This window comes from Arvicanthis niloticus, chromosome 3, assembly GCF_011762505.2.
Source record: "Arvicanthis niloticus isolate mArvNil1 chromosome 3, mArvNil1.pat.X, whole genome shotgun sequence".
Taxonomy (NCBI): domain Eukaryota; kingdom Metazoa; phylum Chordata; class Mammalia; order Rodentia; family Muridae; genus Arvicanthis; species Arvicanthis niloticus.
Window position 1 is genome coordinate 76,415,556 of NC_047660.1, and position 19,872 is coordinate 76,435,427.

Sequence of the window (19,872 nt, forward strand, 5' to 3'; positions counted from 1 at the left end):
ATTCTCATGGACTCATTCACCACCCCACTGGGCTTCCCTTTGCCCCACTAGAATACAATGTGCATCATGTCTCAGAACAAGAACAGTACCTAACCCATATTGTGTTTGCTATCAGTGTTTCCTTAACTGATGTTTTTACAGATGAACTTATATTCCTAAATTCCTTTCTTCTAAAAGGGGATATTGATCACATGTCAGTTAGCATGCTCTATGCAGAATGTTCAGATGACCAACACCAAGGATGTGACCAAGCCACTAGTGACCAATCACAGAGCATCTACTTGGTTAGAACCATCTATCTCCCCTCCTGGCAAATCACATAGTGGCTGTTGGCTGAGCATTTTGACTCTGTGTCTGCAGTTTTCACTAATTTGAGATAGCTTCCAGCACAACGCTGTATTGGCTCACAATGTTCACTTATAATTAATTTGATCACACACACACACACACACACACACACACACACACACACACACTATTTAAAACATAGTGGGGAAAATGAATGAATTAGCATACAGAACCACTCTGAGGATCTGGAAAAGTCCTTGCTAAAGGAAGAGTGGCCCTGAAATAGAAAATGATAGGTTTTTCCTACCTGAAAGTGGAGAAGGCCTGCAGCCATGTGGGGATTAGAGGCACCAGGGAGATGAGCCCAGTCTGGCTGGCCTTCCTGACTCTTAACCCACTTTTCATGGATTAGCAAGACAATAAACTCTAGGGATGCCAGTGTAGGCACAAACTCCTAAAGCTGTTAACAGGACAAAGGCTGACAGTGGAATGGATCCTTGTCTGGGCTAATTTTTCTGCACCAGAGCAGGGAAACCTGCTATTTCTAGAGGCATCCCTAAAGCCTTCCTTGAAGCAACCATCTGAGCTGTATCAAGACAATGGACTTGCAATGCCACCCTCAGCAAATGAACTCGCCTGTCTGCATCATGGGTTAAGAAGCACTGAAAACATGTTAGGGGAAGAAACACTACTGGAAGTCTGGAGAAGTGCTTTACTTAATCAAGTATAATTATAAGTATGAGGACCAGAGTTTGATTCCAGAGTTTGATTAAAAAGAAAAGGCTGGATATTGTAGTGCAAGCCCATGAATACAAACACATAACAAAACAAAATGAAACAAAATTATAACAGATAACAATTCAGGCAATATTCCTATTTCTTCATGGTATTTACAAAAAATCACCATAGGAACAGCAAGTAAGAGAAAAGTGCCTCTGAGGAGTTAGGGGTGAGATTTGCACCACAATCTTATATAAGTTGGGGTCATTCTCATCCTATCGTCTTACAGATGAGATAATTAAAATGCAGTGTTTAAGAACTGGCCTAAGGCCTTGCAACTACCAGATGGCAGGATCAGGCTCTGGCCCCAGAGCCATATGAGGATCAGGAATGATCTGTATCCTATCTCCCATGATACCTTGCCACAGTCCATAATCACCACTATTTTCCTGATAAAAAATGCAGAGATTGGAAGTTCTGCTCTCTGGAGAAAATAAATTCAGCTCTAAACTCATGTTCTGGTCAGAAATCTCGCTGCTTCAGTATCTGGTCAGACTTTTAGTCTTCAAAAATATCTAGTGCAAAGTGATAGTATTCTCTACTGTTCAGTTAGGAAAATCTTCACTCTGAGCAAATTCCTCATGCCGGGCAAAGGAGACAGACGTCTACACCATGGTCCTTCACTCACCAAGATGACTTTCTCAATCTCCTTGGGTGCACACCAGTGAAACATTCCAGTGGAGTCGTACTTTTTCACATTGGAGTCCATGTTGTCAATCTGATCATTGCCAGGAATTAACAAGGGGTCATGCCTGGGGAGAAAAGGCAGGAAAACCTAAGTGGAAAACGTAATAAATTATAAATGCGAAGGGTCCCCAGAGTCACATCTCAGAAAAGATGACAGATGCTGAGAAAGTGGTTGTCACCAATGGCCATCTTCTCTCCTGCAGAGAGTGTCCCTTGAAAGGCAGCTGTCCAAACCATGTACCCCTCTGGAAGGGCACTTGACTTTGTCAGGTAGTAATTCTGCCTTTTTCCCTGCCCATTTTGCAAATGGGCTTCATGCCATTTTGTGGGTTCAGCTTCCTTTCTTATGACTATCTCATTCCTTGTTGTCTCATTTTACCAGCTATTCAGTTTCCCCAGCATACACACCACACTCATGCACACACACACATGCACGTGCCCCAAAGGGTTGCTATTAGCATTGGCAATGAAGAGGAAGGAATAGGAACAGAGCCTCATGCTGGCTGACTGGCATCAGGATGGAAAGCCAATTACTCGTTCTTTCTGACTACAACTTCTGACGTGATGCTCTTCGCAGTAAAAGCTTTAACAGGCTGCACTTTAAATATTTTAGCAATTTGCCCAATCAGATTTTGCTCTCCCCGGCTGAAGCCCTTTAAAGATTCAGCAGCGTGTCACTTCAGAGCAGATTGACTACCAAATGCCCACATCTGGATTACATGATTTCAATACTAAACAACACCCTCTCTCCTCGCCTTGACAACTGTATTTGTGCTTAACTGTCCAATGACGGCCCCTCATCTCCACCTTCATTTCCCAACATGGCATTCCTTGGATGAGAGCCTCCAGCTCAGATGCATCTTAATAAACTTGTCTGAAATTCTCAGGGCTACACCCGCTGCTTCTGGAAGCATGGCTGCATAGAAGTCTTCCTTCCGGTGGGATGGCAGGGTCTAACTGACAACTGGAGGAATAACAATAAAATCAGGTAGCTCTATTATGTCCACAGTATAAGAAACAAGCCTTACAGACCAACTTGCAGTCATTGTCTGCAGCTCTATCTCTGATACAGTCAGCATGTGAGTATGTGGGAAGCCCTTGTCAGCATCTACAACACTGAACACTGAACACTGATCATGTACAATTAAGTTATTATCCCAGGCAGACTTATCCTGCACCAAAATAAACTTCCTTAAGCAAACTGTCAACCAAAGACAAAAAAAAAAAAAAAAAAAAAGAAATAGATTTAAATTTCAATATTGTATAGTGAAGTGATATTACCTTCAAAATGATCTATTTCAGACATTTAAAGGATAATCTTTATTTATGTATTAATGTTTCTTCCTGAGAAATACCTGATATTTCTCATCTCTTTGCTCTGACTATAGAGAGTATGGCAGCAATCTCTCTACAGAATTAAGCTTTTGGATACATAGCATGACCTGTCTATTATGCCTTCCACACACGGAGAAGACAGGAAACTCACTGCATGTTTTTATTCTCCGCAATTTGCTTTGAGGTCACAGCAAATGATGAATACCATGTGATGCGATCCTGTGGTGTCATCTTCAAGGGGCATGCTAGATTACTGCAGAAACTGTCATAGCTGATCTTTAAAGAAGCAGGACAACCCAATTCAGAGTAGCATCTCAGTAGCCCGGTTGTTGACAGGTCTTGAGGGGCTGTAAACTACCAGGAAACCTCTCACATATAAAGATAAATCCAAATGTGCTGAAATCAGGGTCACTGAGATGGATCAGTGGGCAAAGGTGCTTTCCGTGCAAGCATTTGACATTTGAGTGTGATCCCTAGAAGCCATGTAAGCAGTATAGAGAGAACTGACTCTCTAGTTGTACACACACACACACACACACACACACACAATGGCATTTGTGTTCCAACCCCCAGATAATATAGATACACCCATAGCTTTCCCTCACATACAAAAAAATAAATAAAAATTTGAATGCTAAAAAGGGGGACAATTATTAATTAAAATCAACTAAAAGGCAGTTGCTGATTTGACCTGGTTGCAGTACACAATGAAAGCATAATTAGATGGTTTGGGGTCAAAGGCAGTGTTGTTCAGTGGGTAAAGCCCTTGATGTACAAACATAAGGACCTAACTTCAGATTCCCAGCGCCTACAAAAACATGGCTCATGACCATATCCCAAGAAATGGCAAGAGAAGACAGGTGGATCCAGGAAGCTAACTGGCCAGCCAACACAGCCTAGTTGGTGAGGTTCCTGGTGGAACTGCATCAAAAATTAAAGTAGACAGTAATAAAAAAAGATACATGACCTCAAGCTTTCTCCTTCGTATGAACATGCATAGGTGACCAACCCCCAACATTTACACACATATCCATATAACACACACATACACACACACACACACACACCCTTTAGTAAATGAGGACTTTTCTTTTTCAACTTTGAGAAGTCTTTAAGAGTTCTGTAGCTATCCAACATCTGTCATAGGTAGGTGGACAAAGCTACTTTAGAGAGGGAGCTTGAGAGAGGACACTCTTTCAAACCTTGAAGAACATGTTTTGGGGTACAAGAGAATCTTAGACCTGCCATGAAGAAGAGTCAAGTTCAAATTCTCTTGTCCTTATTCATTGGTTGGAAAGATGTTATCTTAGCTTCTAAGGGCCAGGTGCCTGTTTCCAGGGAATTCCATTCTTAAAAGCTATCTAGGACTAAATTCACATGTTACCAGCCAAGCTGAAGATACAGCAGACTGGAAGAAATTCATTTTAAAAAATACATGCCCTGGGAGAGAAGTGATATGTTTTGGTTAGGAATATTTGGTTCTTCCTAGAAGGTATGTCATGGTGAGAGTGGCCTACAAGAAAGATGGGTGGTCAACTGTCCATCATTAGGAGGGGAAAATGTGACAGCGAATGTTAATTATAAACTAACTAAGGTTGGAGTTCAGGGAAAGCAGCGATGTATGACTCTAGGGATTGGAGTTGTGGTTTGTGCTCAAACATACTCCATCTTCCACATAGGTCTCTGAGTCTGGCCTGGATGATTTAAAAATACATCATCTAGGACTTTTCCAGAAGGGTCTGACCTGAGAAACACGAAAAATCTCCCTGAACACAGATATTTACTTTGCAGACCAGAGGTGGTACCTGAACCTCCAACTTTGGTTTCTTTCATCAGTAAAGTTATCAATAAGCATGAGACCCATGTTCTTAGCCAGGAAAAGAAGATGTAGTGATGTCAAATAGAGGTTCACATGTAGCAGAAAAAAGAAAATATAGGTTAACGATCATGGCACATCAGCATGTGTGTGCTGTAACAAATAGCTATCGTGTGCAGGACAATGTGAAGGATTCGAGAAAGAACATGCTTATTCTCCATTGCTGGGGGCTATGGGAAGGTTTGATGGGAAAGATAGCAGCAGTTGATCTGTTGAGAGGAGGGCCATAGGAATAACTGGCAAGCTATGAAAGGTAAGTATTTTAGTGATGTTCTAGCAGCAGCTATTAGAATCCTCTCAAAGGAGTGAGGTCTAAGTAGTCACAAAATGATTCCCAATAGAGATGACTGGAGATGTTCCATATCCTGTTACTTGACCTAAGGCACAGAAGCCTCAGAGCAGTTGGTACAAGAGCTGCTTAGATATGCACTGGCAGTCAATAAAGGATGAGTCAATGGGCTCATACAAACAACAGACTAATGCATGAAATCAGGTAGACCCAGCACTGTGTTTCCCAAATGAAAAGTGCTATATAAAATAGAATATTGAAAATGAGTTTAAAAAAAAAAAAAACAAGGTATAAGATCTAACACTATCGTGGGGAGTAACTTAACTACAAATGTTGGTGGGCCTAGAGGACTTTCAGGTTTGAAGCAGTGGGTCCTCTTTGGGGAGAGAAGCAGCTAAGAGGATTTGGAAAGAATTGGCTCAGTGCCAGGCTGCGAAAGGCTAGAAGGTAGTGGATAGGTCAAGAAAGGTTGTTGGAGGGTGGGGTGAGGAGCACTGAAGGCTGATGGATTTACAAGTCCATTAAAGGCCATGTTCACCAGATTCTGCTGTGAGGGGCTGGTAGTCCTCGGAATGTGATTTTTCCCAGCAACATCAGACTATGTGATTACTTTGGGCCAGCCATGATGGATTTCTTTACCATGTCAGTTCCTGTAGCAATTTCGAGTGTCCATCACTAGCTTATGTCTGCCAGAGACCCCTGGCACAGGTGGAAAGAGAGGGGGTGGGTGTCTCCAGGGATTTCCACCTCTTAAATCAGGGATTTTCCAAACTGTCCTTCTAGAAAAGAGCCCCACATAGTTTAGCATACCAGTCAACACTGCTGTGGGCCAGGGAAACCAGGAGGAACCAGGCAGGTTGCAATGCATGACTAGGAGGATCATGGGAAACATCTGAACAAGGCATTCCAACATCTCTGGCTTGCAAAGTAATAATGAGAACTTCGAGAAAGGAATTTCCTGCTGTTGATTACAGAGCTTTCTTGAGTGGAATGTTTACTGAACTGTAACCTGCACTGAAGTACAATACAGTTGACAGCCTAACCCAGAGAAAAGATGAAACCTAGTCACCAGCTAGTCTGTCTGCTCAACTGAAATGAGAGTATTGTTTTCCCAAGGATTGATACCAATAAAGGCAAGAAACCACCTATTTCCTCAAAAGCAATTCACATCGTGGTTATGGACTCTAAACCCAGAGGCAAATCTGTCTTCAAACCTTGGTTTGCCTCATTCTTGGCAAGCTGTACCCTGCCTCAGCTTCCCAATCTGTAAAATGGGAGTGTTAAATACAATCGTTATAAAATAGAATCATCTTAAGGAGTATATAAGGAAAGACACATCACGCATACAGTGCAGAACTCAGCAGACCTGTCTTTACCAAGTGGTTACTGCCACCTTCCTGTTCTTTACAGTTGGCTTAGAATCCAGTCCTGCTTTGGTGGCTCTGTGGAAGAAGGCAAAGTGGAGAAGGCCAACCATAAAGATATAGGTCTACTTCTGTTGGCTCTCCTACTGTCATGACAAAGAGTTCCCATAAGTTGAAATGTTATAAATGTTATCATGTTAAAATGCTTCCCCCCGCCCCAGTTTGTCCTTTGACCATTTTACTAACGGCCCATATGTGTGGATGGGAAATAGTGGGTGGGCGGGGGCAGCCTAGCTCCAGTGGTGTTGTGAGTGGGCAGAGGGATAAGTCTTTGAAAGACTTTGACTGACCAGAAGCCAGTTCTGCTTGTCCCCCCTCCCCCAGCAACTCCCCCCCCAGGAGGCAGCTGTGTCTTGTTCCCTCTCCCCTGCAAACCAAGTCACAATGCCCTCAGCTGTAAAGAGAGGGCAAACAACGTCAAGGGTTTGTATTAAGTGCACGGCTTGCATGAATACTCAGTAGAAAATTACCCCGCGAGCCCCTTGTCAAGACAATGCACCAAGGAGTGGCTCAAAAATCAATTAAGGCTTGTGTGAGTCTTTGTCATGTGCCAAAGATCTGAAGGCTGGTTTAGGAATGCCCACTATGTATAACAGCGGCCCCAGTGAGCTAGGCTTTTTTTTTTTTTTCTCCTCTCTCTGCTCCTCATCTCTCAAGTCCTACCTCCAATGTCCACAGCTAGAAATTAAGCATGCCTGACTTCAAGAGGAGAATAAAAAAAATCTTTCTTTTGAGGGTGTGCAGAGCAAGGAGGGCCGCTTGCCATCAATTAATCTTAGGAAGTGAACTAAATGCCCTGCCACAGCAGAAACACCAAAAGCTTGCCTTGAAGACAAGAGCCTAAAGCGAACCGCAAATCCCTTTGCTAGGCAAGCCTGCTGTGAGGAAGTAGAATTGTATTTTAAAGAGAAGTGTTCCGTTCCCCTTACAGCCAAATAGAGCACATCCCAGTTCAATGAATGGCTTTGAGTTTAACACTGGACTTCAGAAACTCACATTAAAACACAATGGAACCCAAGAAATTCCTGAAAGAAGAAAGTTGCTACATAGTTTCAGAATTCTACCCTTCTCCCTGCTTAACCTTTTAGGACCTAAGGTTCTGTCACATGGTAGGGCCTTTTCCGTCACCACAAGCATCCCTCAAAGATAGAGGCCAACCCCATCCTGCAGTGAGCTCCCAGAAATGGGCTTCAGGGTGAAATGTGAACAAAGTGCCCCCCACAACCCTTCCATCTAGATGGCAGATGCTTCCCCTACAGAACGTTTGTGGGAACTGCTGGGTGTTTCTTAGACTTCATCTTCTGCTTCAAATGTTTGGTCTCAGCTTCAGAAACTTCTGTGATTTTTCCCTTACAGAGGTGTGAGTGTTATCCATTCAGAGAAAAGGATTTGTGTCTGCCTCATTAGATGCTGAACTTTTACAGGGTGAGGATCTTGCATTCCCCCCTCCCCCATGCATTTTCAGCACCTGGCAGAAGACACAGTGGATGCTCCATAAGCAGCCTGACTTACAAGAACTATTCAAAGTGTTCTGCTCTGTGAGCACCACTACACCCAGCATGCATTCCAGAGTCTATGCCTAGAAAGAGCCTGCCTCTTTTGTTATCTTATGATAACTTGTTCTGGGCTTTTCTTATCATCCTCACATAGAGACAGTGAGTTAACACAGAATATATGCCATTAAGAAAGACACCATGGTAGGAAGAGACTATAAAGTATGCCTTTAAACAATCAAGGCTGCCTGGAGTTTGCCTGGAGCCAGCTGCCCTAGCCGCATAGCAGGGAGGTATCAGGCATAATGTGCTTAGTGGTCCAGACAGATGTTATTAACAAAGGAACTTAGAACTCCAGTGTGAAATATGAATACTTCTGAAAGATGGAGCCTATCACTTCAAGTTTCGCTCATGGTTTGGGTTCTAGTGAGAAGAGGGTTCTAGCCACCATTCCTGGGTACCTTTTAGCTCTTGGTAAATAACATTTTCAGTTCTGTTGCTAGGATCCTGATTTGTGTAGTCTGACAACTGCCAGAATCTGTCACCTCTGCATCTAACTCCTTGACCACCATCATTGCCTCTGAAATGTGGCTTTTCTAGGACTCAGCCACTGTCTTCTGCCAGATGGACAATCACAGAACTTTCACACTGGACTTCAGCCACACTGGGAAAACCTGGGACCCTCTCAGGCTCTCTGGTTCTGATTGCATTGGTGTTTCCCCTTTCCACCTAATACAGCATCACTTAGTAAGCGTCATCTTCAGAGAAAAATGGAAGTTACCACTGTTACCCTGAGGAAATGGCTCAGGAGAATGTACACGGATGGTCCTTGGTTCTATAACCTCTGAAGTGACAGGACAGAATAATGACCTTCTGCTGACCAGTAACTTGTTCTGATTCCTGTGTCAAGTCCATCCAAACCTTGGAGTCATGACACCCATGATTTTTTTCCTTCTCTGATCCCATGGGGGACTGTCACATGTTGTTAGTTTGTGCATTAGGGAAAGAATTTATTTAGCTAACCTGTCCCTGCCTTCCTTCTTTTTCTGCCCAGTGGAAAAATTGGGAGGGTGGCATTCTGTCCCCAACCCTGAGTGGGCTCCAGGCCATTCTACCATTTCCTATTATTAGAATCTGTCACTGTGTCAGGGTCTGATGTGAGAAAATCTAACAAAAGGTCCCCATGAAAGGGTATGAGTCAAAGGAGAAGGGATGTGATTTAACGAGTAGATGAGTTCATTTCACCTAATGATCAGTCAGCGCCCAAGAGGATAATGTGTTCCTTCCCATCAGATTCCCTTTCCTCTCAGCAAACTGAGGTCTAATGCTTCCTGTGTCTCATGACATGAAGTGCTCCTCAAAGTGCCCAATGCCTCTGTTTTGGGCATCATCAATTTTCTGTGTTAGCCTGGGTGCGAGCTATCTCTTTGTATAAATTGCCTACCTGACATATAGCACACACAAATCCTCATGTCTGTGCTTCTCTGCCTTGTTTCAGATCTCAGGACTGATATTAGAAATGCCATGTGACCTTCTTAGGAACATTGTCTAATCCAGGCCTGATACACAGTTCAAGAGCAAACTCTGAATCCCTTGATACCCAGAAAACTCTAACAGAGGGTAGGGTTTGGGTGGGATCCTTCTTACACATCTTTACATTCATGGTCACAGAAAGGCCCTGATAGGGGACTACAAGGCCACCCTTATAAAATTACCAATGATCTTCCCACGCCTAACTTAGAGAGCCTCTTCCTCAAAAACCTGCAAGAGTTTCCAGATGCCTACAACAGGCAAGATCCTCCATGATTGGGAGACTAGAATACACACACATTTTCAACGCTTGTGATATGACTCCATGGACCCATCACTGCAGCCATACTAAGCCATGTACAGTGGTCTAAGCACCATCACTTTTTCCTATGTCCCAATTTCTTCATCTGACATATACTGAGATATATGTCATATAGAAAGCTATACTTGCTCACAGAGCTATGGTTATCAGTGAGTTTACATGCACAGTACTCTGGAAATAATGCCCAGGCAACCATGAACCAGAGGAGAGAGTAACATCAGGAGAGAGTCTCCTATGAGTGATGGCAAACTAGACCGCCTTCATCTTTCACAAATCAACCATTGGCCATACTGAGGGACAGCAGTACTTCCATGTTCACAGACGCTATAAACTCGTCTTACTCGATTGTGTGGCATGGGCTTGGTTGTCTCATTTTGAAGACTAGATTCCCCTCTACCCCACCAAGCTCAAAGGCTTCCCACAACACTTTAAATCGAGTACGTCCTCATGGAAAATTTGTGGAATGAGAATTAACCTGGGATGTAAACAGTTACCTAAGGCACACAGCCTTTCCAGAACTCCATTTGTGAACACATGTGAGAGCCCAGGTATGGATTCTCATCATCTAAGGAAGAGCCAGAGAACACAAAGCCTTATACAGAGCAGTAGACAATCTGAAGGGGATTCAGCTACAGATTCCCTGTGTGTGTGTGTGTGTGTGTGTGTGTGTGTGTGTGTGTGTGTGTGTATGTGTGTGTTGAAGGCAGGAGGGGTATGTTCAGCTACACATTGATCTGCTTTAACTGTTCATCACAGGGCAGGTTGACTTGCTTTCCTAACTTTCTAAACAGCTTTCATCAATGGGGTCTGTGAGGCTTCAAGTTAAAAACCTCTGACTGAGCTATATAGAGACAAAATTCTTGCCCTCCAGGGATTGACAAAGCAGCAATCCACCAGGGAGGGAGAACAAAGCAACAGGTGTGGTGATCTGGGTAAAAACTAAAAGTTCTTTCTGTACCTCTCGGTTAAGAAACCAGCAAAGAAGAGGGGTGACAGACAGAGAGAACAAGGGACTCAGGGAGGAAGCTCACTTCTCAGTGGGTACAGTGCCAAAGGTTGTCTGTTATTGTATGTCCATCCTTACTGCCATTGGCTCTGGCCGGCTGTGGGTTGTGAGAGTTGTTTCTGTGAGACTGACTAAAATATCTACTACTTCCATACACACAGGCACATGCACACACAAACAAGGCTATTCATGTAATGACCATACAGAGAATCAAGTACCACTAAAACACCAGGGTGAGCCTGACACCAGAACAAACAGAGACTGGACCATTAGTGGAGAGTCGCCACATTTTCTGCCAACAGATGATTTGGAGAAAGGCCTCACTCCGGAGGCTGTTTTATTTGTAGAAGCCAGGGTGGTAAATTATAGAGCATCTCAGTCCATTCTGGGCTCTGAGTCTCTCTCAAGTCATCTGTATCACCACCCATAGGCCACTAAAACCTTCCCACACTCAGAATGATTGATTCTGCTCAAAAGTGAGGCATGGAACCATGCTGGAAAGCCCACTTCAAACAAGTCATTAGCTTCTTTATGGATTTGGGGGTGGGGAGGGGCTGTTATAAGGAATAGGACCTTGGAGTCCCATCTCCTGAAGAGTAGAAAAAGGGATGTTTGAAGAGGTAGGAGGAAACAGAAAAGAAGATCTGGGTATGAATCAGCAAAAGAGATCTGAAAGAAAAGGATTTGGAGGTCTCACTAACCGTGCTATACATTCAAAGGTCAAACAGAAGACCCTTTGGTTGGGTCCTTCATTGCTAGGCTGGACAGGAAAGAAAATGGGGAAGACTCAACATGGACCCTGCCTCTGCATCTCTGAGATTAGATAAAGAATGTTAACCACCTGAGGGGGGAAAAATTCAAGGAGAAACAGGAGTATCATCCATTTGGGTGGATGGTATACCCCAGCTAAGCCAGGATGCTGAGCACTGTGGACAGGTGAGATAACACATCAGATGACGGGAACTTTAGTCGGATCAGCAGCCCATAGGCACCAACATGAGAAGCCTGAGTTCTGTAACTTGGCAAGTTTTGGCTCATCACCTGACCCCCATTTAGCTATTCTGATATACTACGAAGCAGACAGCTCTGGCCTGGGATGACTGTCTCCCTCAGCCCCTCTCAGGCAGGCAATGAAAGCAAGATCCACTTTGAAAATTCTCCTCCATCATGCAAACTGACATGGGCATGCTTTTCAAAAACCCACAGCCAATCTGTTGATCATTACTTATTTACAAAGGCCTTCAGGCAGAAAGTCCTGTAAAAACCATACTTGATACGGTATATACTAGCTTTCTCTGCTTATGGAAAAAAGTCCCCCCAAGGCTACCTCCAACCATCACTTTCTATTGCACATAAAATGTAGCACGTAACACTAAAGTATTTAATATATATGGTATAATATATCTACAGAAAAGGCATTTGTGTAGAAGTATGTTACCCTGGATTTGGTAATTTGATGTTTTGCTGAAGGCTACGACTTTAAAAAGCCTCCACCTCTTACAGGAGACCTGTCATCTTGGTACCCAAGAGCCAACAGAATAAAGAAGTACCCTTAAGCAGCAAAACTTTGACACAGCTTTGAAGCATATGAAAACAGTGTAACTCCTCAGAATTATTATTACTCGAGATCAAAGCAGCAAGTCATACTTTACATAGCAAACAGGGACAGGGAATTTGGCTCCCAAGGTTTCACATTTTTCAGATTCCTCTTTATTTATTTATTTGCTTCTCTAAATTTAGGCAAAAGAAAGCACTTGGGCTTTTCTCTCCTTTAAATGGAGAAAACTATTAGCATTAGATAAGCCGATTACCTAAAGGTGAGTAAATAGGACTTGTATGCTAGGCTGACAACTGGTGTCATAAAACCCAGTGGCTTGGCAGTTGGTGCCTTTTATTCCTTCTCGTAAACTGTAAACACGCATGTAAATCAGTAGAGCCCCAGCAAGGTTGCAGATAAGAGGCATAGGACTCGGAACCCTTTTTCACAGGAGTGGAGAAGTGAACATGTGACAAAAGAGAGAGAAGGGGCCAAGAGGATCCATGTCCTCAGGACAAGCCCCAACCTATGTCCCAGGCAGGTGGACAAAGAGGAGGCAAGAATGCAGACACGTGGGAATTAGAAATAATCAATATAGCATTTCAGTAATCACAAGAGGAGGGATCCATGGCCAGGAAAGAGGCAAATAATGTCAGGGAGGCAAGTATTTCCAGAAGATGAGCAATATAGTGCTGAAATCTCAGTCTCTCTCTCTCTCTCTCTCTCTCTCTCTCTCTCTCTCTCTCTCTCTCTCTCTCTCTCTCCCCTCTCTCCCTCTCTCCCTCTCTTTCTCCCTCTTCTCCTCCCCCTCCCCACCCCTCCCCTCATACACACAGGCACACAGAGAAACCAGAGAACAACCTCAGGTGTCTTTTCTCAGGCACCTTCCATCTTTTCTTTTGAGACAGTCTCTCATTGAGTTAGAACTAACCAAGTAGTCTAAGGTGGCTGACCCACAAACCCCATGAATCCAGTAGTCCCCCTCCCTCCAGTCTTCTTTGGATTACCAATGAGCCTGGCTTCTCCCCAGCACCTGTGGATTGTGGATATCAAACTCATGTCTTTACCTTTGTAAGGCAAATACCTTTACCCTTTGGACTATCTTCATAGGCCCTGAAATCTTTCCTTGTCATTTATAGTGTTGGAGAATTAGGATGTCTGAGAAAACAGATTGTAGGATTGGGAGACAATCAAAGAAACAAAGGCGACACAAGATGAATTTGTCCAAACAGGAACCTGCAGAGTTGTACTGAAATTCTGTTGCATTTGCTATTTCTTAGATGATGTCATAATTTAGAAATAGGGGAAAAGGAAGGAAAGGAGAGATACATTGAGGAAGGAAGGAAGGTGATGTGTTTATAAAAAGATAAAGAGAGTATGTTCTGTGGGTGTGTGGAGAGGTATGGGGGAAGGGGATGTCTCGGCTGGCCCATGCCGTGGCATTTCTTCTCCCTGAGGGACCAGCCACACACCAGTATAGTATAGAATAAAGTTTATTCCGACCATGGGGAAGGGAGTCAGGAGGGTAGTAGAGGCAGAGAGAGAGACAGACACACACAGACAGAGACAGAGAGAGACAACCAGAGGGGTAGAAGCTGGCTATGAGCATGTGGAGAGAGGGGGGAAAGGAAGGGAAAGGAAGGGGGAAGGGGGAAGGGGCGAGGGGACAGAGGGATCAAGAGAAAGAGCAAGAGAGAGAGGAGGGGGCAAGCAGCCCCTTTTATAGTGGGCCAGGCCTACCTGGCTGTTGCCAGGTAACTGTGGGGAGGAGCATACCTAGCCTTAGCCAGGTAACTCTGGGGGTGGAGTTTAGACAGAATGCTAACAGAAGGTAAGGAGGAAGGAAGGAAAGAAGAAGGAAGGAAGGAAAGAAGAAGCACACCCAGTTCCATAATTAATATTGCTTTTAACCTGAGTGGAACTGGATTGCTTCTGAACTTTGCTTTGGCAAGCCCACGGATTATTAAACATTTTTTTTCTCAGTCAAAATCAATTAACAGAAATTTGATTTCCATCGACAGGATAAAAGGAAGGTAATCTTCAGGTTCATTTTTTATTGTGATGATACATCTCACATATGGCCTTAAGTACAGAAACCAGTCCTCAGAGGGACTCCAGCAGAAAGAGTCTTGCCGCAGGCAAACTAACCACAGAGTCCCTCTGATTGGCTCCCAGCGTCATTAGTGCCACTGCTGTTTAGTAACTACACACAGACAGGACATGGTGACAGCTAAGACTTTAAAGCCTATGTATTTTTCAAACAGCTTTTCAAACTGTTTTTCGTGACAGAATTTTTTTCAGCTCTATCATTAACTGCTGACAAGCTGACAGAATAAATACTCCAGCCTTTAAGAAGCCATCTAACGATCTCTCTCCCCTCCCCCCATGGAGCTGACTGGGGAGGGAGGTCTGGGCCTGGGCTTGGGCAGGTGGAAGCCAGGGAAGGAGCTGGGGAGGTGACCATGTTGGGGTTGAGGGGGATCTGCTTACCTCATCAGCTTCGGGGAGGTGTTGGGTGAGTTCCTCATGCCCCCATTACGTTGTTTTTTTTTTGGTGATAGTGTTGGCGGCTGCTCATCTTCAACTGCAAATACAGGCAGCTTGTGAGATTATGAACAGTTTGAGGGCAGACTGTGAAACACAGGCAAGATATCAAAGGACACACATTCAAGGCTCAGTCACTCACTAGAGAGGCAGGGCTGTCTTTAGAGGCCCCATGACAAAGACTGGATGCGTTAGTCAGAGAGACCAGCTGAGAGGAGGTTGAAGCAATATTGGTTTATGCACCAACCCTTGAGCATGCACTGTAAACAGACTAGAACAATATATAAATGCCCTGACATATTAAGAAAGGTGAGAAATAGTGATTTATCTACACACACACAAAAAAATCACGACATTGTTCTTGAGTTAATTTTGGTTAAGAGTTAATACTTTGCTTGGTTGAACAATCAAAATGAATTTTCTTGTAACCAAAATCAGAAATAGAGTTGTATCTGAGGTAGCAGCTTAATTGCCAGCCTGCTGCCTTTCCAAATGAACCATCTTAACTGGCTCCCAATCCTTGCACCCACAGTAAGAGCCTTGAGGAGAGGCAGAGATTCCAGGCCTTGGCTGCCCATGGTTCACAGGGGGCTGGGAACAGTGCATGTAGGCTCAAGAGTCTCCAGCCCAGTTCAGCTCTCCTCCCTGCAGCTGTGCCAGGGAGGGTACTTGGTGCTGGTGAAGAATATTGGCATGAAGGAAGAGGTGGCCACTAATGATACCTCTTAATGATATGGCAGGTGGGGATAGAGGGTAGCAGAGAGGGGTCGGAAACCATAGACTGCTTTCCAAATGTCTAAACCACGCAGACCACTAAGCAATGTGAAGCTTCACTCACAGACAACACGGAGCAAAGCACTCTGCTGCTTTTTGTCCAAAGATGCCCACTAATAAGCACTGGAGATGGATTAGCCTGCACCATGCTTGGTTTGTAAAGAGAGATGCTAGATAATTTGCAGATACTTTGCTCAGCCTGTCATCCAGGGACATGTGCCACAAAATTCTAGTCCTGCTCTCCCCACCCCCACACAGTCCAGGCTAATGCTGAGATGTGAAGAAGAAGGAAATCTAGGATCCTCAGTTCTTAGAGTTGGTTGTCATAGAGACTAGGAGGAAACAACCCTGAAACTTAGAATGCATGGAAGTTACCTTAAAGCTAAGAAGAGAAATATTAGTAGCGACAACATCAAAAGAAGCTTGGTATATGTTAATATGTATGAGTCTTAGATGGAGGTCAGGAGAGGGGAAAGGCCAGCTCAGCTGCTTGCTATTGTCCAGAAGACCCATAACAGAACATGCATCCTACAGCACTTCCCTGAAAACCCTAAATAAATATAGGCGGTTAGGATACACAGCACCAAAGGTATTCGGAACAATCTAGCCGTACTCCAAATTGGCTTCAGAATCTCCCACTCCATGGGAGTAGGTGTTCTACTGTCAATTTGGGGTTACCTCATTCTAACTGACCCAAGGCAAAGGGAAAATGGTATGTCAAGGTGAGAGGAATACCAGATGGAAGCAAGGGCAGAAAGGACCTGCAAAGGCTCGCCACCCCATTCTCTCTCCCACCTGCTCCCTCCTTCACTCCCACCCCCACCTCCCACCCTAGGCTCCGCTCAGGCTGAGACCCTATCAGTCACTTAGCGCTCCAGGCTGGGACTATGTGGCTGGGAGGATATCGCATCTTATCAGAAATGAGTATCCACGGCAAATCACACTGAGACTAAACAGCACTTAAAAGATTAAAGGAAATAAATACAAGCCACATAAATGGTATTGAAAAAAAAATCACTTAGAGTTGATATGCATCTCTCAGCCAGCAAACAGGCACTCTGGGTTTGACCTGAATTCATCTTCCTTTCAGAGGACAGGGGGTAAGCATCCAAAGCAATTGGAGGCAGGATAAAGTGTGAGTGTGTGTACGTGCTCACACACATGCCCGGGTATACTTCTGCATTTTTCTGGCTTAGGCTGCAGAAGGAGGTCTCACATTGATTCTTTGCACAACACAAAGCTATCTTTTAGTGTGTGGGGCCACTGTTCCCCTGCAACAGGGTGACCTGGATGGCTGCTAGCACATCACTTCAATGAGTTTTTATGTGTATTGCGAGTATGTTTATTGGGAGGTACAAACTGTACTTTTCCTTTCATAAGCTCACAGTGCAACACCCCAAAAGGCCTTTCATCTAGCCTAGTTGACAATGGCTGGGTTTATCTGAGACCACTGCATGTTACCATGGTTGTGGCAAATTGTGGAAAGAGTCTTTATTAGTCACTCGCACTGGTTGTTCTGCTGGCTTCTTTGCTTAACTTTTCCTTCCCCATTAACTCCAGGCCTCTAAGAAAGTATCGTCTTTGCTTAAGCACACGTTTCCCTTTTACCCAGTCACTGCTGTTGGCTGGCATGGCTCTTCAGATGTGAGATCTGCAAGTTAATACACGTTAGCCAGCTCTGGGGAGACACCTCATTGTGAAAAGGGTCTAATGCCTGTTTCAATTCGAGGAGACTATTTATTTTCATTGTGACTCTGAGAGATCGTCCATCATAATCATAGCACATTTAAACTGGGATTTGTTCACTTCAATGGAACCATGTTCAAAGCTTTACTTGGAGCCTGGAAATCTGTTCCCTGAAGACCTGGGATGGAAAATGTCCTCAGCTTAAATATACGAATGCTATGTAATAGAGAACATTACACATGGCTTAGGTTGCACAAGAGGATCACGGATAAGTTCTCTTTACTAAGAAGGACATAAAACGTTTAATTCTTATCCTCTCTCTGGGTTCTACCAACGTCTGCATATTTACAGAAAGCCATTCTAGGAAAAGTAGCTGATCTCTCAGATATAATTCCCATTGCATGGCTTCTATGACTACATGAGAAATGAAAACGGAATTAAAAGAGAGACTTAAGTTTACTCACTTTCAGGAAAGACAAACACGGTCAAGCAATGAGCCACTGCCTTGGGAGCAGGAAGTCATGGGGCTTGTATTGAATCTGCTTTCTGGCTAATTGCAACCTACCTTTCTAGCATTTTCTTGTCCCTCCATGCAGAGCGGAGCTGAATAAAGACATGCTCCTTTAAAAAAAAAAACCTGACATGCCAGCTTCTTTAAAACACAAACAAGTTCGGGAATCTAATGTGGAATTTTTATAGGAGCCAAACTCTCCCTAGTCTTCGCGCCCTCATAAAATTTAAGGGCTTGTTTTTGCACATCCCTAAATATAACACTTAATGTTCTGTTGTAACTTCCCAGCGCTCTCTTGTCTAATAGGCCTAGAATCTAACAGTTTTACAGTTTGGGGAGAAGAGTCAGCATTAGGAAAATGTCAGGCAGGTCTAATGAGGCTTCAGATCCCCTGGTTTTCGCTGGAGTTTAATTTAAACTTACAATGATGTTTTAACATGTTTGCGTTTTCTTGACTAAAGAGGATTCATTATTTCAGTGACATAACCTCCAGACAATGCTCTGGGAATTGACTTAAGATGTGGCGGTAATTCCAACAGCCTTAATGCAGAGCCGAACATCTGTAACAACATTTCGCTCCCCTTCCCATCAGCATTCTGTTTTTAAGCAAGAGCAAAGCAACATCTTCCAGAAACACTGGCCAGTGGCTGGGGCTTACTTCAAAATGATCAAATAGGTTTTGTTTTTGTTTTTGTTTTTGTTTTAAAAAAAACCAAATCCCTGCCTTTGTCTTCCTCTCCAGACTGCAAGTACTGTGCTGGAAACCACGGATGCTTCTTGTAAGGGTCCTTGAAGTCGAATGGGTAATGACTATGACTTTCAGGTTGCCCAAGCAGCCTGATACTTACATGGAATGAATCCACCAGTCCCCTCCTCCTGTTTTCCTCAAGAGATTAAGGAGGATGGCGTGGGGGTGGGGTGGGGATGAAGCTCTGAGATTTAAAGGTGAGTTTGTTGGCTGGAGTTAAAAAATAGCTCAAAGCAAATAAACTCAGAGTAGCAATAAAAGGTAACAACTCATAAACATGAGTCAAACAGCTATCTCCATTACGTTATTAATGACCACATCTGGAGTAACCCACATCTGCACACACTTAGCAGATCATTAGTAATGTCATATTCACACTGGAGTCACTCAGAATAAATGGCATGCATAGTGGCATGGAACACAAAGGCATCAAGCTGAAGGGGCTTCCTACTGAAGTCAGGGCACAAGCTGCTAGTTGGAACTGGGGTTGTTTTCATGATCATTCATTGTTTTTTTTTTTATGGTTTTTCTGTTTCAAATTTTGTCGCCCAAAGAAGTTAAATGCATGCTGAAAGCCACAGTAGTCCTCTCTCTTCTGCAACTGAGCTTAGTGTGTTACGGTATGAAATGCTGAGGGGTACCAGGCAATTATTAAACATTGGGACAAAGCCCAGCACTCTTTCACCTGGCTTGGGCACATGTCGAGAATTGGGAGTTGCATTCTTGTGCACAAATGGGTCTTTGTGATACCGTGCTCTAGCTTCGACCTTGACTGCCGAACAATATGGAGAGAAGAAAATTGAAATTAATCCCGAATGAAATTGTTCATTACAAAAGTTACCAGCTGGTTTTTAACACCAAATACAGCCATCATTTTGTGTTACAATGGAAGTTTCTTCCTTATGGCTGAACGGCAGGTTCTCTGCCCCCCTCCCTCACTGACCACATAAAATACTTTCTGAAGGGGTGACACCTAAAGCTTAAGAAGACATTCTCCTTTATGTAGAAATCGTTAAAAATATAGAGAGTTCCTCTTCCCTAA

The 19,872-nt window shown here is 43.8% G+C and overlaps 1 protein-coding gene across 18 annotated transcripts in view; it reads right to left on the reverse strand.

Moving 5' to 3' along the window:
- Kcnma1 (potassium calcium-activated channel subfamily M alpha 1) overlaps positions 1 to 19,872 on the reverse strand; it is a 691,955-nt gene that overhangs the window by 78,622 nt on the left and 593,461 nt on the right. For all 18 annotated transcript variants that reach the window (XM_076931239.1, XM_076931244.1, XM_076931240.1 and 15 more), the window contains 2 exons: positions 15,058 to 15,151; positions 1,697 to 1,820 (listed from right to left, as the gene is read on the reverse strand). In XM_076931239.1, coding sequence (XP_076787354.1) covers positions 1,697 to 1,820; positions 15,058 to 15,151 — 218 coding nt within the window. The remainder of the gene's footprint in view (positions 1 to 1,696; positions 1,821 to 15,057; positions 15,152 to 19,872) is intronic.